Source organism: Uranotaenia lowii, chromosome 3 (assembly GCF_029784155.1).
Source record: "Uranotaenia lowii strain MFRU-FL chromosome 3, ASM2978415v1, whole genome shotgun sequence".
In the NCBI taxonomy this organism is placed as follows: domain Eukaryota; kingdom Metazoa; phylum Arthropoda; class Insecta; order Diptera; family Culicidae; genus Uranotaenia; species Uranotaenia lowii.
This window is the reverse complement of record NC_073693.1, coordinates 28,327,919-28,353,623: the sequence shown is the minus strand read 5'-3', so window position 1 is coordinate 28,353,623 and position 25,705 is coordinate 28,327,919. Positions and strand designations below refer to the sequence as shown.

At 31.5% G+C, this 25,705-nt stretch overlaps 1 protein-coding gene across 2 annotated transcripts in view; it reads right to left on the bottom strand.

Moving 5' to 3' along the window:
- The window catches only part of LOC129756702 (heparan sulfate 2-O-sulfotransferase pipe), a 634,429-nt gene extending 608,938 nt beyond the window's left edge, over positions 1-25,491 (bottom strand). The window contains exons 1-2 of one of the 2 annotated variants that reach the window (XM_055753686.1): positions 24,957-25,491; positions 11,295-11,604 (exon numbers count right to left, since the gene is read on the bottom strand). In XM_055753686.1, coding sequence (XP_055609661.1) covers positions 11,295-11,335 — 41 coding nt within the window. In that variant the 5' untranslated portion in view covers positions 11,336-11,604; positions 24,957-25,491. The remainder of the gene's footprint in view (positions 1-11,294; positions 11,605-24,956) is intronic. The other variant, XM_055753685.1, reaches the window with a different exon arrangement.
- Between the last annotated feature and the right edge of the window lie 214 nt (positions 25,492-25,705).

The window sequence follows — 25,705 nt, the reverse complement described above, 5'->3', positions numbered from 1 at the left end:
ACGTCTGGAACACAGGAACAAGAAGAAACGTGGACCACCAGTACCATACGTTTCAAAGGGGATCGTTGGAAGCATGCTAAGAAAAATGCTCCGTGATGAAACTGACATGCTAAATGTTAAGTAACTTCACCAATCACTAGAGCCATTCTTCATCGGCTGGAAATGATTTATTTGGTACACAGAAATCACAAAACTTAAGACTAAAAATCTTTTTAAAAATTTGATATATTCGATGAAAGTTTTTTTTTTAATTTTATTAATTAAGATTAATTTAAATTTTTTTAATTTACTTGTATTTTTCTGCGTTGAACTGGAAAACAACAGCCGGCAAACGTTTCATAAAAAAAAACAAAAAAAAATTTTTAAAGAAAGTTTCACTGAGCTTTTGTACACTTGTTTTCAAAAACAAATTTCTCAAATTTTACAAATTGCTCTTCAATCTTTTCAAATCATGACCGTATTTCAAAGTCATCTTCCAATCTGAATAAAAGTGAAAAGAATTTTCAATTTATTGAATTCTGATACTCGAGAAGACATGTTTGCAAAACTAGAGGAAAAGCAAGCGAAAAAACAATAAAAACTAAATTCAACATTCAAAAGCAGCAAGTTGATTGAAAGCCTCGGGCATGCAGCAAGCATAGAGAAATTGAATCGCTTGATTGATTCATAGTGTTTCTAGATTTTTTTTTGTTTTTTTTTCGTTTTCGGAAAACTCGACTCTTGGGTGCCATATTTCGATCCAATCCGATGGTTCTTATTATTTCTCCTACATTCTTCTTGAGTTTTGTCTTTTTTCCCTCGATTTCCATTCACCGAACCAAAAGGGTGCAGCCCAATCGCCGTTCAAGTGGAAAAACGATCGATCGATCCAAGAGACACACAATCACAATCACAACACACAAGACACATAGCAATAGATAGATTCATGACAACTTCCCCGAATGGGGAAAAAAATCAACGGCCATATCGAGATAGGTAAACGGAAAACAAGTTTATCTCGATTCAGTGATTTTCCCGGATTCACAATTATATTGACAGAGGAAGTGGGAGATAGGAAGAAGAGAAAAAAAACAATAGTGAAAAGAGCTTGTTTACATTCCTGGTGCTCATTGAGCAGGAATTTTTCCCCATTGGCTCGTGGCTGAGTTGAACTGGGATTGACGTAGCCTGAATGAAAGAAAAAGAACGTCAGACGAAGGACACTTGCGAAGACTGATGTTACAAATCGATCTTCTGGGTGAGTTTCTTTTTTCCGTTTCTACTTCTTCCATCTAACATCCACCCACATGTCTCAGGTTGGAAATCCGAGAATGCAAATCTCCGTTGTTGGTTGCAAAAGGAGATCGATGATTTAGCAACGCAAAAGACAACCATCGCCGGAGAGATGGTCCATTTGGAATAATCGCGCCATGGCATAAGCTAAATTGAAAAGTGGAAAATCTGCTGCTGCTAAACGTTTCGTTTGTTTACGCAGCAAAATGTCGAGACGAGACAGGGTGCAGAATTTCACACAGTTGGGGAGTAATCTGGAGCGCACTATTGGATTGACGGAACAATTGGAACGAAAGTTTCGATAATTGATTCAAGCTCTGGAACAGACCTTCAACAGCAAATTGATTGATTGATTGATTGATGTATTTGCCAAGTTATTATGATCTTAAACCAAAAATAACTAAGGCATTTGGCATACAAGTTTCAAAATAATTCGAATTTTTCTATTGGATTTTTTTATTGTCAAAGTAACCAAAATTGTTAAAATTGTTAAAATTGTCAAAATTGTTAAAATTGTCAAAATTGTTAAAATTGTCAAAATTGTCAAAATTGTCAAAATTGTCAAAATTGTCAAAATTGTCAAAATTGTCAACATTGTCAAAATTGTCAAAATTGTCAAAATTGTCAAAATTGTCAAAATTGTCAATATTGTAAAAATTGTCAAAATTGTCAAAATTGTCAAAATTGTCAAAATTGTCAAAATTGTCAAAATTGTCAAAATTGTCAAAATTGTCAAAATTGTCAAAATTGTCAAAATTGTCAAAATTGTCAAAATTGTCAAAATTGTCAATATTGTCAATATTGTCAAAATTGTCAAAATTGTCAAAATTGTCAAAATTGTCAAAATTGTCAAAATTGTCAAAATTGTCAAAATTGTCAAAATTGTCAAAATTGTCAAAATTGTCAAAATTGTCAAAATTGTCAAAATTGCCAAAATTGTCAAAATTGTCAAAATTGCCAAAATTGTCAAAATTGTCAAAATTGTCAAAACTGTCAAAATTGTCAAAATTGTCAAAATTGTCAAAATTGTCAAAATTGTCAAAATTGTCAAAATTGTCAAAATTGTCAAAATTGTCAAAATTGTATAAATTGTCAAAACTGTCAAAATTGTCAAAATTGTCAAAATTGCCAAAATTGTCAAAATTGTCAAAATTGTCAAAATTGTCAAAATTGTCAAAATTGTCAAAATTGTCAAAATTGTCAAAATTGTCAAAATTGTGAAAATTGTCAAAATTGTCAAAATTGTCAAAATTGTCAAAATTGTCAATATTGTCAAAATTGTCAAAATTGTCAAAATTGTCAAAATTGTCAAAATTGTCAAAATTGTCAAAATTGTCAAAATTGTCAAAATTGTCAAAATTGTCAAAATTGTCAAAATTGTCAAAATTGTCAAAATTGTCAAAATTGTCAAAATTGTCAAAATTGTCAAAATTGTCAAAATTGTCAAAATTGTCAAAATTGCCAAAATTGTCAAAATTGTCAAAATTGTCAAAACTGTCAAAATTGTCAAAATTGTCAAAATTGTCAAAATTGTCAAAATTGTCAAAATTGTCAAGATTGTCAAAATTGTCAAAATTGTCAAAACTGTCAAAATTGTCAAAATTGTCAAAATTGTCAAAATTGTCAAAATTGTCAAAATTGTCAAAATTGTCAAAATTGTCAAAATTGTCAAAATTGTCAAAATTGTCAAAATTGTCAAAATTGTCAAAATTGTCAAAATTGTCAAAATTGTCAAAATTGTCAAAATTGTCAAAATTGTCAAAATTGTCAAAATTGTCAAAATTGTCAAAATATTCAAAATTGTCAAAATTGTCAAAATTGTCAAAATTGTCAAAATTGTCAAAATTGTCAAAATTGTCAAAATTGTCAAAATTGTCAAAATTGTCAAAATTGTCAAAATTGTCAAAATTGTCAAAATTGTCAAAATTGTCAAAATTGTCAAAATTGTCAAAATTGTCAAAATTGTCAAAATTGTCAAAATTGTCAAAATTGTCAAAATTGTCAAAATTGTCAAAATTGTCAAAATTGTCAAAATTGTCAAAATTGTCAAAATTGTCAAAATTGTCAAAATTGTCAAAATTGTCAAAATTGACAAAATTGTCAAAATTGTCAAAATTGTCAAAATTGTCAAAATTGTCAAAATTGTCAAAATTGTCAACATTGTCAAAATTGTCAAAATTGTCAAAATTGTCAAAATTGTCAAAATTGTCAAAATTGTCAAAATTGTCAAAATTGTCAAAATTGTCAAAATTGTCAAAATTGTCAAAATTGTCAAAATTGTCAAAATTGTCAAAATTGTCAAAATTGTCAAAATTGTCAAAATTGTCAAAATTGTCAAAATTGTCAAAATTGTCAAAATTGTCAAAATTGTCAAAATTGTCAAAATTGTCAAAATTGTCAAAATTGTCAAAATTGTCAAAATTGTCAAAATTGTCAAAATTGTCAAAACTGTCAAAATTGTCAAAATTGTCAAAATTGTCAAAATTGTCAAAATTGTCAAAATTGTCAAAATTGTCAAAATTGTCAAAATTGTCAAAATTGTCAAAATTGTCAAAATTGTCAAAATTGTCAAAATTTTCAAAATTGTCAAAATTGTCAAAATTGTCAAAATTGTCAAAATTGTCAAAATTGTCAACATTGTCAAAATTGTCAAAATTGTCAAAATTGTCAAAATTGTCAAAATTGTCAAAATTGTCAAAATTGTCAAAATTGTCAAAATTGTCAAAATTTTCAAAATTGTCTAAATTGTCAAAATTGTCAAAATTGTCAAAATTGTCAAAATTGTCAAAATTGTCAAAATTGTCAAAATTGTCAAAATTGTCAAAATTGTCAAAATTGTCAAAATTGTCAAAATTGTCAGGATTGTCAAGATTTATCAAAATTGTCAAAATTGTCAAAATAGTCAAAATTGTCAAAATTGTCAAAATTGTCAAAATTGTCAAAATTGTCAAAATTGTCAAAATTGTCAAAATTGTCAAAATTGTCAAAATTGTCAAAATTGTCAAAATTGTCAAAATTGTCAAAATTGTCAAAATTGTCAAAATTGTCAAAATTGTCAAAATTGTCAAAAATGTCAAAATTGTCAAAATTGTCAAAATTGTCAAAATTGTCAAAATTGTCAAAATTGTCAAAATTGTCAAAATTGTCAAAATTGTCAAAATTGTCAAAATTGTCAAAATTGTCAAAATTGTCAAAATTGTCAAAATTGTCAAAATTGTCAAAATTGTCAAAATTGTCAAAATTGTCAAAATTGTCAAAATTGTCAAAATTGTCAAAATTGTCAAAATTGTCAAAATTGTCAAAATTGTCAAAATTGTCAAAATTGTCAAAATTGTCAAAATTGTCAAAATTGTCAAAATTGTCAAAATTGTCAAAATTGTCAAAATTGTCAAAATTGTCAAAATTGTCAAAATTGTCAAAATTGTCAAAATTGTCAAAATTGTCAAAATTGTCAAAATTGTCAAAATTGTCAAAATTGTCAAAATTGTCAAAATTGTCAAAATTGTCAAAATTGTCAAAATTGTCAAGATTGTCAAAATTGTCAAGATTGTCAAGATTATCAAAATTGTAAAAATTGTCAAAATTGTCAAAATTATCAATATAGTCAAAATTGTCAAAATTGTCAACATTGTCAAAATTGTCAAAATTGTCAAAATTGTCAAAAATGTCAAAATTGTCAAAATTGTCAATTGTCCAAATTGTCAAAATTGTCAAAATTGTCAAAATTGCCAAAATTGTCAAAATTGTCAAAATTGTCAAAATTGTCAAAATTGTCAAAATTGTCAAAATTGTCAGAATTGTCGAAATCGTTAAAATTGTCAAAATTGACAAAATTGTCCAAATTGTCAAAATTGTCAAAATTGTCAAAATTATCAAAATTATCAAAATTGTCAAAATTGTCAAAATTGTCAAAATTGTCAAAATTGTCAAAATTGTCAAAATTGTCAAAATTGTCAAAATTGTCAAAATTGTCAAAATTGTCAAAATTGTCAAAATTGTCAAAATTGTCAAAATTGTCAAAATTGTCAAAATTGTCAAAATTGTCAAAATTGTCAAAATTGTCAAAATTGTCAAAATTGTCAAAATTGTCAAAATTGTCAAAATTGTCAAAATTGTCAAAACTGTCAAAATTGTCAAAATTGTCAAAATTGTCAAAATTGTCAAAACTGTCAAAATTGTCAAAATTGTCAAAATTGTCAAAATTGTCGAAATTGTCAAAATTGTCAAAATTGTCAAAATTGTCAAAATTGTCAAAATTGTCAAAATTGTCAAAATAGTCAAAATTGTCAAAATTGTCAAAATTGTCAAAATTGTAAATTGTAAATTGTCAAAATTGTCAAAATTGTCAAAATTGTCAAAATTGTCAAAATTGTCAAAATTGTCAAAATTGCCAAAATTGTCAAGATTGTCAAAATTGTCAAAATTGTCAAAATTGTCAAAATTGTCAAAATTGTCAAAATTGTCAAAATTGTCAAAATTGTCAAAATTGTCAAAATTGTCAAAATTGTCAAAATTGTCAAAATTGTCAAAATTGTCAAAATTGTCAAAATTGTCAAAATTGTCAAAATTGTCAAAATTGTCAAAATTGTCAAAATTGTCAAAATTGTCAAAATAGTCAAAATTGTCAAAATTGTCAAAATTGTCAAAATTGTCAAAATTGTCAAAATTGTCAAAATTGTCAAAATTGTCAAAATTGTCAAAATTGTCAAAATTGGCAAAATTGTCAATATTGTCAAAATTGTTAAAATTGTCAAAATTGTCAAAATTGGCAAAATTGGCAAAATTGTCAAAATGGTCAAGATTGTCAAGATTTATCAAAATTGTCAAAATTGTCAAAATTGTGAAAATTGTTAAAATTGTCAAAATAGTCAAAATTGTCAAAATTGTCAAAATTGTCAAAATTGTCAAAATTGTCAAAATTGTCAAAATTGTCAAAATTGTCAAAATTGTCAAAACTGTCAAAATTGTCAAAATTGTCAAAATTGTCAAAATTGTCAAAATAGTCAAAATTGTCAAAATTGTCAAAATTGTCAAAATTGTCAAAATTGTCAAAATTGTCAAAATTGTCAAAATTGTCAAAATTGACAAAATTGTCAAAATTGTCTAAATTGTCTAAATTGTCAAAATTGTCAAGATTGTCAAAATTGTCAAGATTGTCAAGATTGTCAAAATTGTAAAAATTGTCAAAATTGTCAAAATTATCAAAAAAGTCGAAATTGTCAAAATTGTCAACATTGTCAAAATTGTCAAAATTGTCAAAATTGTCAAAATTGTCAAAATTGTCAAAATTGTCAAAATTGTCAATTGTCAAAATTGTCAAAATTGTCAAAATTGTCAAAATTGTCAAAATTGCCAAAATTGTCAAAATTGTCAAAATTGTCAAAATTGTCAAAATTGTCAAAATTGTCAAAATTGTCAGAATTGTCGAAATTGTTAAAATTGTTAAAATTGTCAAAATTGTCCAAATTGTCAAAATTGTCAAAATTGTCAAAATTGTCAAAATTGTCAAGATTGTCAAAATTGTCAAAATTGTCAAAATTGTCAAAATTGTCAAAAATGTCAAAATTGTCAAAAATGTCAAAATTGTCAACATTTGTGATTGTTTTTTTTTTAATTTTAATTTTTTTTCTTCTAATTTTCCTTTGTTTTTGTTTAATTTTATTTTTATATTTTGGAATTGTGTATACCTTTTTATCAATTAAATCAGTTTTTGAAGATTTTATTGTCATTTTATAAGTTCTTCCGATCGTCGACAATGGATGTTGAATCAGGGAAAATCGAATTGGACCACCTCCTACGTCGATCGTCGTTTTCAAGCAGGATCTATCACTGACTGGCTGAGTCGCACATTTTCATGACATTTAATTGACTTTCTAAAGCGCGAGGTAGAGTTCCACGCTAATTTCGAGTGTTATTTTTCCCCTCGGCTGTCGTCTGTATCAAGTGGAAAGGCTCGACAAATTCACCGGGACCATCGATAGAACCGTTCCGACGAATCGCCAATCAAATTCAAATTGATCGATTTGTGCGCGCATTCAAGAGTGAATGGATTATGTTTTTTTTCCTACCCCGTTCATGATTTTGATAGGCGTAGCTATCTAGACAAGTTGGTGGAGGTCCGGCTTTGGTTGCTTTCCAGTGGAAATTTTAATTTAGCGTTTAAGCGGAAGTTTGAAAAAAATAAAGTTTTTATACAGTTTTTTGAACTTTTTTATCTTTTAAATCACAACGTCAATCAACGTTCTGTTTGCTCAAAAATAAATCTTTCGTTCGATCACTGGATAAATAAAAAATCCTATCGTTTGTTTAATTTATTTACATTCAATTTAAAATTACCGTTCCATTTCCCGATTTTCTCCCCCCGAAATTCATTCCAGTAGCTGCGATTGACAGCTCTTGACCAGGGGCATAACATTTCACCGAACTCTAGCATCGCGTAATCGAATTCCGAGAATGGCTCCACCCGAATAAAAAAGTAAACACTCCCTCACCAGCAGCCAGAGGTATGAGCCAGTTCCAAACAGGTGAATTGATGCACTTTTTCGACGTGTTCCATGTATGGAAAATCACGGCTGATAGAGAAAGCTCAAGCCAGAGTCACGAACAAATAAACCATTTTCCACATAACCCTATCGATTCTGCATTCTGCAATTCAATTCTCACCCTTCAGGGCCGGAAGGAAATTAAATTACCGATAGATACAAGCCTTTTGCCCCTTTTTTGAATTTTGACCAACAAAAAAAAACGCTGTACCCAAAAAAAAGAATGGGTTGAGTTTCGAAATCATCGAAATGAGCAAACCGAATTCGTGGAAAGAAATTCAATTTATAAAGGTGCATTTCTGGCTGCGCTTAAAAATGATAATGAGTCTCGAGGCTGCAGATTGTTTTTGATTCCGAATGAGCGATGGCATAATAAACTTGAAAAAAAAAAATGGTTTCGCAATTGAATTTGGAGGCAAAAACTGCACTCTGACGAAATAAGAACATGTCTCTAATGCAGCGTTGATTCAATTTGTAATTTTTTACTTCATATTTATTATTTGATTATTTGAAAAAAAAAATCCTAAGAGAAAAGTCAAAGAAAATCACTTGATTTTTTTTTTTATCAAATCACAACAGCAGCTTCCAAAGTCTTTATGCTGTGTATTTTGATGAAAACTACTCGTTGCTGGTCCCAGAAAACGGAGCCAGGCTTTTTCAAATAAAAATCTGTTAAAATCCAGGTTATGATTTCAAAATTTTTCACTGAAACTCCATGAAATCACTCAATAAAAATCAAGACGAATACGCTTGGATTTTTTCTAATCACATCAGCTCATTTTGAATTGTTTTTAAGATTTTCAAAAGCAATCATATAAATTTTAAATTTTCATCTAAAATTTATACTTTTGAATGAAAATTTTTCAATTTTGTCAATTTTGTCAATTTTGTCAATTTTTTTTTATTTATTTTGTCAATTTGGTCAATTTTGTCAATTATGTCACTTTTGTCAATTCGGTCAATTTTGTCAATTGGGACAATTATGTCAATTATGTCAATTTTGTCATTATGGTCAATTTTGTCAATTTTGTCAATTTTGCCAATTTTGTCAATTTTGTCAATTTTGTCAATTTTGTCAATTTTGTCAATTTTGTCAATTTTGTCAATTTTGTCAATTTTGTCAATTTTGTCAATTTTGTCAATTTTGTCAATTTTGTCAATTTTGTCAATTTTGTCAATTTTGTCAATTTTGTCAATTTTGTCAATTTTGTCAATTTTGTCAATTTTGTCAATTTTGTCAATTTTGTCAATTTTGTCAATTTTGTCAATTTTGTCAATTTTGTCAATTTTGTCAATTTTGTCAATTTTGTCAATTTTGTCAATTTTGTCAATTTTGTCAATTTTGTCAATTTTGTCAATTTTGTCAATTTTGTCAATTTTGTCAATTTTGTCAATTTTGTCAATTTTGTCAATTATGTCAATTTTGTCAATTTTGTCAATTTTGTCAATTTTGTCAATTTTGTCAATTTGTCAATTTTGTCAATTTTGTCAATTTTGTCAATTTTGTCAATTTTGTCAATTTTGTCAATTTTGTCAATTTTGCCAATTTTGTCAATTTTGTCAATTTTGTCAATTTTGTCAATTTTGTCAATTTTGTCAATTTTGTCAATTTTGTCAATTTTGTCAACTTTGTCAATTTTGTCAATTTTGTCAATTTTGTCAATTTTGTCAATTTTGTCAATTTTGTCAATTTTGTCAATTTTGTCAATTTTGTCAATTTTGTCAATTTTGTCAATTTTGTCAATTTTGTCAATTTTGTCAATTTTGTCAATTTTGTCAATTTTGTCGATTTTGTCAATTTTGTCAATTTTATCAATTTTGTCAATTTTTTTAATTTTGTCAATTTTGTCAATTTTGTCAATTTTGTCAATTTTGTCAATTTTGTCAATTTTGTCAATTTTGTCAATTTTGTCAATTTTGTCATTTTTGTCAATTTTGTCAATTTTGTCAATTTTGTCAATTTTGTCAATTTTGTCAATTTTGTCAATTTTGTCAATTTTGTCAATTTTGTCAATTTTGTCAATTTTGTCAATTTTGTCAATTTTGTCAATTTTGTCAATTTTGTCAATTTTGTCAATTTTGTCAATTTTGTCAATTTTGTCAATTTTGTCAATTTTGTCAATTTTGTCAATTTTGTCAATTTTGTCAATTTTGTCAATTTTGTCAATTTTGTCAATTTTGTCAATTTTGTCAATTTTGTCAATTTTGTCAATTTTGTCAATTTTGTCAATTTTGTCAATTTTGTCAATTTTGTCAATTTTGTCAATTTTGTCAATTTTGTCAATTTTGTCAATTTTGTCAATTTTGTCAATTTTGTCAATTTTGTCAATTTTGTCAATTTTGTCAATTTTGTCAATTTTGTCAATTTTGTCAATTTTGTCAATTTTGTCAATTTTGTCAATTTTGTCAATTTTGTCAATTTTGTCAATTTTGTCAATTTTGTCAATTTTGTCAATTTTGTCAATTTTGTCAATTTTGTCAACTTTGTCAATTTTGTCAATGTTGTCAATGTTGTCAATTTTGTCAATTTTGTCAATTTTGTCAATTTTGTCAATTTTGTCAATTTTGTCAATTTTGTCAATTTTGTCAATTTTGTCAATTTTGTCAATTTTGTCAATTTTGTCAATTTTGTCAATTTTGTCAATTTTGTCAATTTTGTCAATTTTGTCAATTTTGTCAATTTTGTCAATTTTGTCAATTTTGTCAATTTTGTCAATTTTGTCAATTTTGTCAATTTTGTCAATTTTGTCAATTTTGTCAATTTTGTCAATTTTGTCAATTTTGTCAATTTTGTCAATTTTGTCAATTTTGTCAATTTTGTCAATTTTGTCAATTTTGTCAATTTTGTCAATTTTGTCAATTTTGTCAATTTTGTCAATTTTGTCAATTTTGTCAATTTTGTCAATTTTGTCAATTTTGTCAATATTGTCAATTTTGTCAATTTTGTCAATTTTGGTCAACATAATTTAATCCAGGTTTTCCCGGACATTTTATTTAAAATTTGGGAAAAATAGATTTCGGTCCATTTGCCCGGATTTTGTAAAAAAAAGCAGGAATTATGAATTCAAATCGAATTATTTTTAGTAAATTTTATAAAAATAATGTTTTTAGTTGAGTTATTCCTGGGTTTTGACCAAATTTTCCCGGATTTTGACCGGATTTTTTATCGAATATTTTTAAATCAAATGCCCAGATTTTGCCAGGTTTTTCGATAAATTAACCCGGATTTGTCCGGCCCAGATACGTGCTGAGAAAATTCTGGCAACTGTTATTTGAACTGGAATCATCTATTGTTTATTTGCAAGTCTTAAAAAGCTAACCTCACATATCATAACAACCACTTGGTTGAAAAGCTCAGGAAAAAAACTCAATCAACCAAGGTGCCATTAATCGGAAAAAAGGGAACAAAACCATTCTTCAGGAAAACAACAACTAGGAAGCGTTCATTCAGTACGTTGAACATCGTCTTCATTCACTTACCTTTTCGGGAGAAGCATCCTTCGGCGAAGCAGAGAATCCATCGTTGACAGCTTCCAACAAACGTAAATAAAAATCACCAAAACAAAACAATAACTGACACTTTTTTCTCCACTTGGTTGTCGAACGAATTAATGCTGCTGTTGCTGCTATCCTTCTTGGAAAGCACAAAATAATCACTAGCAACACAGGCTCGAATTTCTGTAATTTGGAACGCACCAGGAGGATTTTTCTTCCTCAAGAAACACAACAAAAAACGGGAATCTCACCAATTTAAGGAGAGAAAATACGTATCACCTAAACAAAGGCACACCTACACACAATAGACGAGAGAAAGAAGAAGTTGGTAAAAGAAAACTCAACTCAAACTCATTCACAACAGAACGAAATCCTCATTGACACCTTTCCCGGGTTGCCCACCTCAGCTCCTCGGCGTGAAAGAGTGAGTGACACGAGAGGGTCTGTCAATTAGAGGTAATTTGTTATGTTGCGATTAGTTTCCAGGGTTTTTCATTCCAACAACGGCCAGGTACGTTGAATGATGATGGAAGAAGTCTGTTCGGTAGAGAAAAAGACGTTTTCCCGGGAAGTCTCTTGTAAAGCGGAGGGAATCTGGAAAAAGAAGAAGACACAAAACAAACTTAGATTAGATTTCAGGAATCAGTTAATTGGTTTGATTATATGTGGGTAAATAAAGAAATATAAGGAGAGTAACTGAGTTGTTTGATGTATTATGAGAAGGAATGTTTCTTATCTTTTTTAGCAACATTTTCAGACAATACAGCTTTGGAACGATACTGAGATCACTTAGACTACTTAGATCACTTAGAGACTACTTCGTTTTTTCATTTTAACAATCTTTTTAAGACCTATTGAATTGAAAAAAAACTATCTCATGTTAGAATTAAAATGGCATCAATAATTTCCTTTAAAATTGAACTAGAGCACATTGGATTATTTCTCAAAAATTAAAAAGCACAATGAAAACAAAATGATATCTTATTCAGCGATAGTTCAATTGAAAAAAGCTCTTTTCAGAAAATTAAATTGATACCAAATGGTTGAATAAAAAGAAAGTCATATTTGTTAATTCTTGCAAACATGTATGATTTTGAAAATAATTCCGTATTAGTAAGATTTGGAGGACAATGTATTTTTGAAGATATATGTGAAAACCAACATTTTTTGTGTGGAACGAAAACAATGAAATTGAGAACTAAATGTGGAAGGACCCAATTGCACAATGAATGACCAATGATAACTCAATACAAAGTTAGACAAGCACATATTTGATGTTTATTTTCGATGTGGTAAATCGTACAGTTCTATTCTTCACCATTTTGATATTTTTTTTAGAAGAAAATCAGCTGGCAGTAGCTTCTACAAGCTGAAATCATAAAAATAAATGATTGTAAGCTGGCCTAATGAATTTTGTTTGGAAGCATGAAAAAATATCGGGGAAACTGGCAACTTTAGCTATGATCCATCGACTGGAGCAATGCTGTGATATTTGGAGGCAACACAGATGTTAAATTTGAATCATTGACAGTTTGAGGTATATTTAACTTTACAGTGGGCTGACCAGTTGTCCGATAGTATAACGCTTCAATCGGGACACAAGCGTTTTTTTTTATAAAAGACGTGATTTTGGGAACAAACACCTTCTAAACCATTGGACGTTTTCAATTGTTGATTATTGTGAACGAAAGCTTAAACTAACCATCTAAATGGCATGAACGTCACCCACTCAATATTCTCTTTTTTTATTGGTGCTGGAATTTCTTCTATTGTCAGTAACGAGAAAGTGATGGTATTTTGAAAAAAGTTTTCTTTCGTCTGCATGGAAAATCTGACTATCGGATATTATTTTTCTCTTATTAATTCTTTCTAAAAGCATATAATACTCTTTCTCCACATTCAGATATACAGGCCCCTTTCGTTTTTGGCAACACCTCGAGAATTTTGTGTTGCCATAATCAAACGGTTTTTTTCATCAACTTTTTTTTACCTATTCATGGAAATAATGCATTGTTATTTTTATTTATTTCCATAGTATTCCGTCTCACGACATAACTTGACGAACATAATTCCTAAAATTCACTCGGTCCATGGCAACCATTCTCCAATTCCTGGGGCACCCCACGTTCGCCAGATCACGCTCCACTTGGTCTAACCACCTCGCTCTTTGCAACCCCGCTCGTCTTGTTCCTACCGGATTCGTAGCGAACATCTGTTTTGCAGGACAGTCGTCCGGCATTCTCGCAACATGTCCCGCCCAGCGTATCCGGCCAGCTTTCACCACCTTCTGGATACTGGGTTCGCCATAGAGTCGCGCGAGCTCGTGGTTCATCCTTCGCCTCCACACTCCGTTTTCCTGTACGCCGCCAAAGATGGTTCTTAACACTCGTCGCTCGAATACTCCGAGTGTACGCAGGGCCTCCTCGAGCAATATCCATGTCTCGTGCCCGTAGAGAACAACCGGTCTAATGAGCGTTACACGTCTAATACAGGTTACACTTCGTGCGAGGGCTAAGTCTTCTCGACCGCAGTTGCTTGTGGAGTCCATAGTATCTCACGGCTGGTGTCATTGTCTGCGGTCACCAGTGAGCCGAGATAGACAAAGTTTTCGACTATCTCCAGCTCGTCGCCGTCGATCGTGACCTTGTTATTACTGGACAAGCGGGTTCGGTCGGTCTCGGATCCGCAGGCCAGCTTGTACTTCGTCTTGGACGTATTAATCATCAACCCAATCCTTCCTGCTTCGCGTTTCAGTTTGCGGTAGATGTCCTCCAGCGCCGCAGATGATCTGCCAACTATATCAATGTCATCGGCAAAGCAGATAAGTTGACTGGATCTGTTGAAAATCGTGCCCCGCATTTCGCAAACCGCTCGTCGAATAACACCTTCTAGCGCCACGTTGAACATCATGCAGGATAGACCATCACCTTGTCGAAGCCCCCTGCGTGATTCGAATGAACTCGACAATTCACCCGAGATCCGCACACAGCTCTGCGTTCCATCCATCGTCGCCTTGATCAGTCTGATCAGCTTCCCGGAAAAGCCGTTCTCGTCCATGATTTTCCATAGCTCGTTACGGTCGATCGTGTCGTATGCGGCTTTAAAGTCGATGAATAGATGGTGCGTAGGGACTTGGTGTTCCCGGCATCCATTGTTATTATAATTTACTTAATTTTTTATCATTTTTGGATTATTTTTTGCCTTTTTTTGTTATTTTCTATTATGTTTGAAACACATTTAGAAGTTTTTTTTTTGTTATATTTTTATTATTATGGTGTTTGTTATTTTTATTATTTTTGTCATTTTGCATCTTTTTTTTATTTGTTTGTCATTTCTCTTCTTTTATTTGCATTTGTTTTTGAGTTTTATGAAACGTCATTTAAGAGTGCATTATAGTTTTTTGATTTTTTTGTCATTGATGTTATATTTGATCATCATTCGAGAACGTAAAAACGTATTTATGGTGTTTGTCAAAATTATATGAGTCCTGTTAAAGCGAAAACTATTTGGTAATGACGATACAAACAACAGTTTCATTTTTGCACATGTGCGAAAATCGAATGATAACAAAAACGAACGAAAATGTAATGCAAATGATTGAAAATTGAAAAACAGTTATAAACTGTTTCCAAATTTAAAATTTGCTTTCAAAATAACCGCGATTAAAGAACTTAATCATTTCTGAGGTTCCTGAGCAAATGGTAGCTTAAATTTAGTAGATTTTCAATTGTTTTCAGATTTTTCATGCTTATATTATTTTCAGTTTCATAAAATACAACGATTTGAATGTTTTGGTTGTGTTCAAAATATTTTATCTTTTTTTAAAGAAGTATGAAAAAGGAGGGCAATAAGCTGAAAACAAAAAAAAAAATTAAAATGAAATTTGTCATTTTTTTTGTAAAATTTGACATAAGTTATCACATGCTCTCATAAGAAGGGAATTTAACAACTTGAAAAAAAAAAATATAAATTTAGAAAATTAGAAAATTTAGAAAATCGGTAAAAATTAGTATTTTACGTAAAACTATATTCCATTTTAAAACAAATTGTACCTTTAAAACGTACAAATCGTTCCAAAACAACTAAGAACGCATGGTGGAACTCCGATTTAAGGCGACTAAGGAACCAGCTACGTAAAGTTCGCAAAAGCTTCAACAAGAACCGCACAGAAGCTCATAGATGTCACTTGAGGCACTTGGAAAATGAATTCAAACATCTAAACGACCTTCTCTACCGACAACATATCTCTCGACTCGAAGAAAACCTTAAACGAGATCCATCATCATTTTGGGAGCATTTTAAGGGTAGAAAACATAACGTCCCCGTACCCGTAGATGTAAGCTTCAATGGTGTCTCTGCCTCCAATCAAGCCGAGTCGGTCAATTTGTTCGCGGACTTTTTCCAAAATGTGTATTGTTCTGTTGATATTGATGCAGACTGCAACTACCTTGCATCGTTGCAATCTTACGTTGTAAATTTGCCTTCACCGTGCTTCACCGAACAGGATATTTATGAAAAGTTGTCCACAGTCGATCCTTCTAAAGGTTCTGGTCCAGATAAAATACCTCCCGCTCTTCTGAAACATTGTGCTGCATCTTTATCCACCCCGATTTGCAGTATCCCTAATCGATCGGTAACCGAAAGATCGTTTCCTACAGCATGGAAAGTTGCGGCTATTTCTCCGATACACAAATCCGGAAATGCTCACAGCGTGGAAAACTGCCGGCCAATATCGATTTTAAATTCAATGTCAAAGATCTTCGAAATACTGAAGCACGAGCGAATGTATGCCGCTGTTAAACCTTTGATCTTGGAATATCAACATGTTTTCGTCAAGAAAAGGTCAACAGTTACAAATTTGATGTGCTACGTAAGTTCACTGAATAAAAGCATGGAGAAAGGTTGCCAGGTGGATTCAGTCTATATTGACTTTGCCAAAGCTTTCGACCGTGTGTCGCACAAAATACTGGTCGCAAAGTTGAATCGACTAGGATTCCCGGCTTGGGCACTCGACTGAATTGCGTCATAAATATCTAACCGACCGTCAGGCTTTCACCGGAATACGAAACACGCGCTCACGAATGTTCGCCACACCGTCTGGAGTTCCTCAGGGGAGCCACCTCGGACCTCTGCTATTTATAATCTTCGTGAATGACCTGCGCTCAACACTTCAGTCCGATACACTCCTTTACGCCGATGATCTGAAAATTTTCCGGAAGATTCATAACACTGTTGACTGTTTGGCCCTTCAAGCTGACATCGCTAGACTAGATGAGTGGTGCCGCTTAAACGGAATGCTAGCAAACGCGAAGAAGTGCAAGGTTATAAACTTTTGTCGTGCAAGAAGAACGATCCTTTTTAACTACCAACAAACCGGAGTAAGGCTGGAGACCGTGAAGTCTATTCTCGACCTCGGAGTGAAGATCGACAACAGGCTCACATTTGCTGAACATGTCGCGCTTACTTCTGCAAAAGGATTCGCTGCTCTCGGATTCCTGCGTCGCAACACCAAGGATTTTGATGACGTTTACGCATTGAAAGCCATATACTGTGCATCAGTACGTAGCATCATGGAGTACGCCGTCCAGGTGTGGGCTCCAGCTCAGAGGGCACAATGCCACCGTCTTGAACGAGTTCAACGCTGTTTCTTAAGATACGCTTTACGGCGTCTTCCCTGGAATGACCCGATCCAACTACCGCCGTATGAGGAAAGGTGTGCACTGATATGCCTAATCTCACTCGAAAAGCGTCGCATCGAGCTGCAGCAAGGTTTTATGTTCGACAGTAATGTTCCGAAAATCAATCATTTTCGATCAGCCTTTACTGCATTCAAAGTCAAAAAAATCGAAGCAGTCAATTTTTCCTCTCCAACCAAATCATTTAAACAATCATGCATGACAACGACGCTGTTGTATTTGATACATTCCCGCAAAACATGGTGTGGTAAAGAAGGACGCAGACTTTCAGCAACGAACGTCTCGACTAGAGATGTACCGAATAGTGGTATTCGGCGAACGGCCGAATACCGAATATTGACCTTTTCAACTATTCGTCCAAACGAATATTCGGCCGAATATTCGGTCGAATATTCTATTGAGTTTTTAATGAAAAAAAAAAAAAACTAAAGCGATTATTTCAATGCTTTCTATTTCTTCCATATTAATGCCCCCTATATTTTTAGTCGATTATTTTCAACCAGATGATATTATTGGATGATGTATTGCCAGATATTTCTTAAGTATAACTGAATAACTGAAAAGACATCAGATGACTAGTCGCTTCTAGGGCGTTTATCACCAAAGAGATTGCGTTCCTGTGAAATCTGGGACAAAACATGTCGAAACAGGTGCCAGGCTATTTGAAATAGCTTCTTTGGTATTGAATTAGACGAAGGTCGAATTTGAGGTCGAATACCTTCAAAATAGTTGTTCAAAAGATATATAAGATCTTTAACCTTATGCATACCATACTTTCAACCACACGTATCCACATGATCTTGCATTCAGGACGATTTTAAAAAAAAAAGTAAAAAAGGGCAAAATTTATGTTTTTTTTTTAGATATTTGAAAAATCATTATGGAATATAAAATCTAAAAATATTTAAAGATAAATATGATTTTCTCATATAATTTAGCAAGTAATTTTAATAAACCCGAGCAAATTTCAGGAAATTTTATAAAATATCTGGACGGCTAGATTTGACTTACCTGAAATCTTTACTGGATTTATGGGCAATCCTAAATATATCCAGAAAATCTGGATTACACTTTAATGATAGTATAAAGCAATACTTGTCAGCATTCTCCTGTACGATCTACAGTGAAAGATACGCTTATACACCTTAGATGTTTTGCTGAAACCATAAGTTTTTGATGATTGTGTAGGCTTCACAATACTACTTTTGGATATTTTATAAATTATCCAAAACCATTTGAAAAATTTTACAAGTCTGTAGTAGATATTCGGCCTATTCGGCCGAATACTTAGATCAACTATTCGGTGAGCCGAATATTCGGCTTAACGGTTTTTCGGCGATATTCAGCGCCGAATATTCGGCCGACCGAATATTCGGTACATCTCTAGTCTCGACGATGGTTGCCTTCATTGATGGTTTTCAACCTTCTAGGATCACAACTGATTCGGGAATGATTGAGGGAGCGACGTTCAAAATGTATTATCAAATATGTCGATCACCGTTGATTAGCCACTTGACGAAAAGCAACGGTATATTCAACGGATACTTTTACCACGTGCGTATCACAGCACTCGGAGGTATAAGTATTCTAGCATGAAATGAATCCTGATTGCTTTTCTTGAGCGATTTTCCGAACATCGAATCGACACATTGACCAACCGTCTTGACTGTGCTTACATTCTACAACGTGTTAATATTTATGTACCAACGAGAACACTTCGACAACGTCAGTTTCTTTCAATACCTCACCACCGTACTGCTTATGGTCAAAACCATCCTATTGACAAGTGTTGTGAACTATTTAATTTATTGTATCATTTGTTTAATTTTAATATGTGCAAACGTCATTTTAAATTAGGTTTATGCAGAATTTCGTAGTTTTTAAGTTATCAGTCTGTACGCTAATTTAAACCAAAGACGAAATAAAATAATTAGTATTGAACATAATATGATTGGGAATCAAATGACAAACTTAACAAAAATACATCCCAAGTAGACAACGGAATAAATATCAAATCAAATAAAGTTGGTGCAAACAATTTCTTAAAATTAATTGTTAGAATTGATCAAAGTCTTGAAATTAAAAAAACAAAAATAAAACATTGAACAAGTACAAATTAAAAAAAATCCACTTTTCTAAACAACTTAATGAAAATTGTGTAGATATTCACATGGATAAATTATCAAATTTCCGATCTGACTAAAAATTTACAAAATGTACCATTTTTATTCAAAATTTTTAAAATCTGAATCAAAATTGGAAAAAAAAATCTTTGTTTTTATTTTTATGCTATGAAAATGTTCAAGGTAAATATAATTAAAACATCATATGCATAAATATTATTTCTTCAAAAATCCAACTAAAAAAAAGAAAAATGAATCATCATAATGAATTACTGGAAATGATTGAAATTTCCAAGAAATCTTATTCTAGGTACTTTGAAAAATCTGTTATGAATTTTGCATATTTATACTGTCCATTTCTATAAAAAGATTTATCTTATAGAAATGTGTTTGTCAGTTATACCAACTTATAGTTGTTATTTTCATGAAGCGCATGAGAATCATAAATCATTTTGCTCAAACTAAGTGCAAAATACGATTGAAATTTGAATATAAGCTTTTTGAATTTCAATGATTAAACGTAGTTCAAATTGTTACATTTTTTAAACAAATCATTTGTTACAAATGAAATATTCATAAAATTTTCAATATTGCTTTATTTTTTTATGTTTTTTTTTATCATTATAGAAAATCTATTAGGAAAATCTGTTCAAGTATTCGACTAAATTTTGCATTTTCAACTACCTATTTAAAAGTCACAAATAAAAAGCGTTGAGTTGAAACTTATGCAGGCAAATAAAAAAAAACATCAGATTTATAGATTTTCAGGAATTAAAAAAAGGTGGCAAAGATTATCGTCAACTTGAGCAACACGCAAAACTTTTCAACTTCAATGGCTTCTGAAACACTTTTGTAAACTAATAATCATACGGATTATCCATCAAAAGATTTAATGTTGATGGGACATTGATGTCCCAAATGTCGTCAATTTGAATTGACGTAGTCAGAAAATTTATAAGTTCTTCAGTAATTTTTAATTTTCGAAATACATTCGATTTTATCCTACTCGGAATAGGGGGTTTCTTACAAAAAAAATTGGGTTTCAATGAAAAATCTTAACAAAATGTTAGAAAATTTGAAAGTTTTCATAAATTTCTTAAAACCAAAACGCACTTAAACACCAATTGCGGTAATTTTTTGTTTGTAATTTGTTTGTTTGTTGTTTTGTAATTGTTTTCTTTTAATAAATTTGTGACAATGTGCTGCATACATTTGGGGGTAAAAAATACTACAAAAAATTTACTAGCTAAAATCTTGGAAATAAAAGCTTTGATGAATGAAATTTTAATGTTAACAAACGCGTGATGCAGAACAATCGTAATCCAGCGTAAGAAATCGAGATATTGAAGCTTCATTTTGATTTGCATTTTGTGGCATTTCACCCAATACAGGTTACTTAATTATCAAATTATTTATTTAAAAAAATGGTGATTGTTCGAAACATATTTTAACACCAAGTGTTGGTTAAGGATAATAGAAGTTTATAGGTGATCTCATACTGTGTAAAGTTTTTTACGGCTTCAAAAAATGTTTATATTTGTACACCTCTTGCCCGATTTTTAAAATTTTCTATCCTGAAAATTAGCTTAAGATGTGAGAAACTATGTCATCACTATTTTTAAATGATTAAATGATACCTCGATAACATTTTATTAAAATCGAAATTGAATATGTGATGTTATATACAAATGTTCCCAGCAAACATGAAATCGTAATAGAAATGATGATCCAAATCGAATGATGAGACATTTTCAATAACGATCGTAAACATGTTGGTATTGAGTGTTTTACTATCGTTCATTTACGACCAGCTTTGCCCAAAGAAAGTTGAATCGGATAACAGTTGAGTCAACTCGTAAATATGCCTCCAAAAAGTTGAGAATATGCTAATTCGACATAATCGATTTGAGTAAACTGATTTACGATAAATGCGCGGTCCTTCAATTGACATTCTATTCGGTCTCTTCCTTTTTTCCTTTGACCGGTTTGTAAAAAGCAAATTCCACCTATAGAGCTTTAGCGTGGATGATATCATCTAATGAGTTAGCATCGTGGTAAGATATCGGACGGTGGACTCGGAGGACTGGAGATCAAATATCGGTCGGTGAATTTTTTTTTCGTTTTAATCTAATTACTTAGAATCGTTTATTTGCTTTTTGTGGGGATATCGAATCGTTATTATCTTGTCATTGTAGATATATCGCCTCTTTTTTGTAGCTTTATGTCATTTTGGTAAGTTTAATACAATCTTTTCATCTGGTATATTACTTTGAATAATTCTGTTGTTCCTGCGATATAACTTCTTAAATGTTTGCTGGGTTATGTCTAACCCAGCTGATGCATGATGTCCCGTGTGACGGTAAATTACAAAAGGGTTGATTTTCAAATTTCACTACAAATTGCATTTGAAATTGAAATCGAATGTATCAATAAAGTTAAAATAATTTTAGATTTTTACGAAACAAAATTCTACTGATAACAATCGAGATGGAGTCAATGACTCACGAAATAAATCAAAATTTATTTTATCTTTGCTTGACAAAAGATCTAGAAAAACACATCTTACACTGAAAACCGATGTTTTTTTTTTATAATTTTCATCAGTTGCTAAATTATTAAAAAAAAAATTCAAGTAAGAGTTTTTTTTGTTACATTCACATTACTAGGTAATCTTTTTTAATTGAATTTGTTTTCTATATCACTTCGGAAACAGTTTCTTGAGGTATGCAAAGAAAACCGAGCTGGACTGCATTCAAATTTTGGTTTCCATCATTTCATTTGGGAAAACTAAGACATCATTCTTTATTCACGAGACTTTAAACCTCGTTCAAAGCAAGCTAAGTCGATAGATGATATGTTCATTGCCTTCAATAGACAACAAAATTATCATGTTTTCTTATGTGGAAAGAATTGAAGAGCCAAATTTGATTAGTGCAAATTTCGAATATCAAATATACTTAATTTTCCATAAGTTCTTGTTTTCGAGAAGATGTTTGAAAATAGGTATTCATTCTATGCATTTGAGTACTATTTTGTCAAAACTATAAAACAAAACAAAGATATTGAAAATAAATTTCAAGGATCCAAAAGTTTTAGAAGTTTTCCTCTTGTCAATGCTTCCCAACTCTACGAAAAACGGATATTTTAGGAAAAAAAATGTTTATAACCAAATGGAATCTTTGAAATTTCACTTAAAGCATAAGTCAACACGCTTTGAAGTTTTCAGCAAAGTTGGCAATTAACTTTTAATCTTCTTAATATTAAACTCTCAAAGAATTTCTTGAATTGTGTTTAAAATAGTTGTAATCTATTTCAAATTCAAATGATGGATAATAAAAATCTGTTTGAAGTTTTCATGTTAAGATTAATTAGATTAACCTTTCTCATAGATCCATTTTACTCAAAATTGATCAGTTTTCTTTACATTACTTACTACTTCATTACTTTACTTTACTCACAGTTTAAATTTCAGACAAAGATTACTCATAAATTAGTTGTACCGTGCGTGCTTATGTATGGGAATTTTGTTTATTATCTGACAATTTGCGCCAGGGGTCTTCAGATCATCCCCAAAAAAATTGAAAATTGGGTTCATTTTTACACATGTATTTTTTTCATACTTCTAACATTTTTATTTTTCGAGTTTTTTTTTTGCACCGAAAACAAACTCGCAAAACTGACTTCAAGTTACTACCAATAATCAAAATATCACATTATTTATGTAATGGAAAAGTTGCTTTTACAGCCTGGTCAGTACATAAACTTTTCGATCAAAAATCATTGTAAAGCATACTCCTTGCCAATTATAGAAGTTTTAAGTTCCTGTGTTTGAGAACATAAAAAAAATAATTTTAAAAAATCAAATAAAAACATGCTTCTAATAATTTTCATTTCGGAAGTAAGGCAATGGAGACCAACTTTTTCACACATTAATCGAAAACGTATGAGAAAGTCCACAACACTGACAGAATCTTCAGTGTTCCACTGTCCATTTTCCTGGTAAAAAACTGGGATTAAACGAATACGCTTTTAAATTATTGGTTGGAACTTGAAGTCAGTTATGCTTAACATACTCTGCAAAGCACGGAAAAATATTGTTTTTTACCTGTTGACAATTTTATTTGAAAAGCTTGTAAGATTTCCATGCGTTTTGATGTGATATTTTAATATCCGTTGAAAAAAAAAACAGAGTTATGTAGCTTTGAAATATGGTTTTATTTAATTTACAAAAAAATCTTACGGAATCTAACTAGAAAAATAAAAATGTTAGAAATCTGAAAAAATGCTTGTGTTTTTAAGTCGAAAAAAAACCCAATTTTCAATACTGGGGAAGATCTGAAGACCTTAGGCGCAAACCCGTCAGATAATAAAAAAAAATTCCCATATGTCTTTGGAACTTCAAAAATTTATTAAACCAAGAGGTTGCATTTAGTAGAACAATTTCTAAAATATAATTGAGAGTTTACCGTTTTGCTTTCAAAATAAGGCTTCAAAGTCTTCATTTCATTTTCTAATGATTTCAATATTATAATCTGTTTTTTTATAGTTTCATTTTCGAATGTTTAGAAAATGATGAAAAACATGAAAACTCATGAACACATGACAAATTATCTGGAAAAGTTAAGCATAAAACTTGGAAGGATTTTTTAGAATTTAAAAGTAAAATAAATAAATTTCAAGAAAAATGATTTGCGAGAATTTGTATAGCTGATTAAAATTGATCCTTAAAATTGGAAATTATATTCAGAATGTTCATAAAAACATACAGAACCTGCTCTTTAATCGGACACTGATGGGACCGAAGGGTGCGTTCGATAACCGAAAACGTTCAATTACCAAGGATTTCTTGAATGAAATTTTTTTGGTAAACAGTTTTGACTAGAAACATTATTTTTCTTTACAATTTTTGGTATGTTGTTGAACCACAACTGCGGTACAACCGTGCACCCAAGGTGGCTTCCATACATACATACATACAATTTTTCATATGTTGTTGAAGGTTGAGTAATAAATAGTGAGAAAAACTGAATCGAATGAGTTCTAAGAGCTTCAAACATTTGATAAAAAAATACATCAATATTGCTTGATAACACAACTGAGCACAACAAAAATCATCGCTCAATGGGCTTCCGACTAGAGAAACATTGAAAAAAATTCAAATTTGTGGAATTATTTCTGCAAAATATTTATTTATTTTAAAAACTGGTCTTGGAATCAGCTCCCAAAATCATCTGATTACCGAAATTGTCCGTTAAAAAACGTCTGATTAAAATAAAGTTCAATATAGTTCTTCTAGAAAATTTTAGAAAACTCTATATTTTTCTTTTGAAAAGTGGATTCAAACTCTCTGAAACATCAACCATTAACAACCAAGACAATCATCACTTACCTTCGAAACTAATAGTTCCAAATTCGATTAGGGTCCAAAAAGTTTGCACCGGGAGATGAAACACAACAACATAAGACAAGCAGTAAGTAGGAGGTAATGGTTTCTCGATTTTCCTCAACGTGTCGTCGCGTCACGAGACTAGGAGAGATAAGCAATTTCCGCCACTTTTCCCCTCAGATTAAATTATCTTGACACCAAGCCAGCAGCAGCCACATCCCACAGGGAGATCTCGAAGGAAGAAATGGTTCAGAAAAGTTGTGTCTTCCAGTTGTTGTGTTTCTGTTGACGTTCGATGAAACGCCAAGTACCTCACTTAAGCCCCCACAATAACCCAATAATGGCCCCAACAACTTGTTTCCTCCCAAGATGGCCCGAGAAGCTTTTTTTAGGTCCCCGGGGTGGTCAAAGAAATGGACAGATAGAATTTCCACTAGCACACTTTTTCCGGGGCTCCTCGTCGAAATGATATAGAAGATCGCAATTGAATTTCCTCTAGCGATGGCCCCAAAGAACTTGTTTTTAGCTCGACCAATCCACTATCAACAGCAACTGAAATTGTACTGGTAAGTTTAACAAAAAATCGTATTGGTGCTGCACTTGCTTCAACTGAGTTTACTCAGCCCGGGCACGTAAATAATTCTGTTACGCGACTTTGTTTGGGTTTTCTGGTGCTGTTTTTTTTGCACTCCTAGGCGCTCAAAAAGGCCCCAAATTTCATTTATCAATTTCCCTTATCACTGGAACCTGCCTTATTAGCAACTTTTCCAAAAACTTACACCCCACAAAGTTTTCCGTTTCTATCTGGAACGACACACGTAACCCAGAAGGAAAAAATCACTGCAAAATCCAACCGCCAAGCGAAGACCCACTTAAAAACTTTACGATAACCGATATGATGGGGCCGAAAATGAAAAACGAAAAAATTAAGCCAACGCAAAGCCAAGAGAGCCAGCCAAACCACCTAACGCTATTAACGTTCGCGACTTAACTGAAGAGACCTCAGCCGGTGAGCCGAACTCTAACGCAGCTGACTGAGACTGTTTACGGTAATTTCTTGTTTTGCAGCAGCCCGTCGCGTTTGCCCCCTACGGTTCCTCCCCATCAACTTCCAAGCTTTTGGCGACGTGACGCGATACCCACCTATGCTATTTTATGCTGCTAGAAGTAAGCGGCAAAAAAAACAACAAA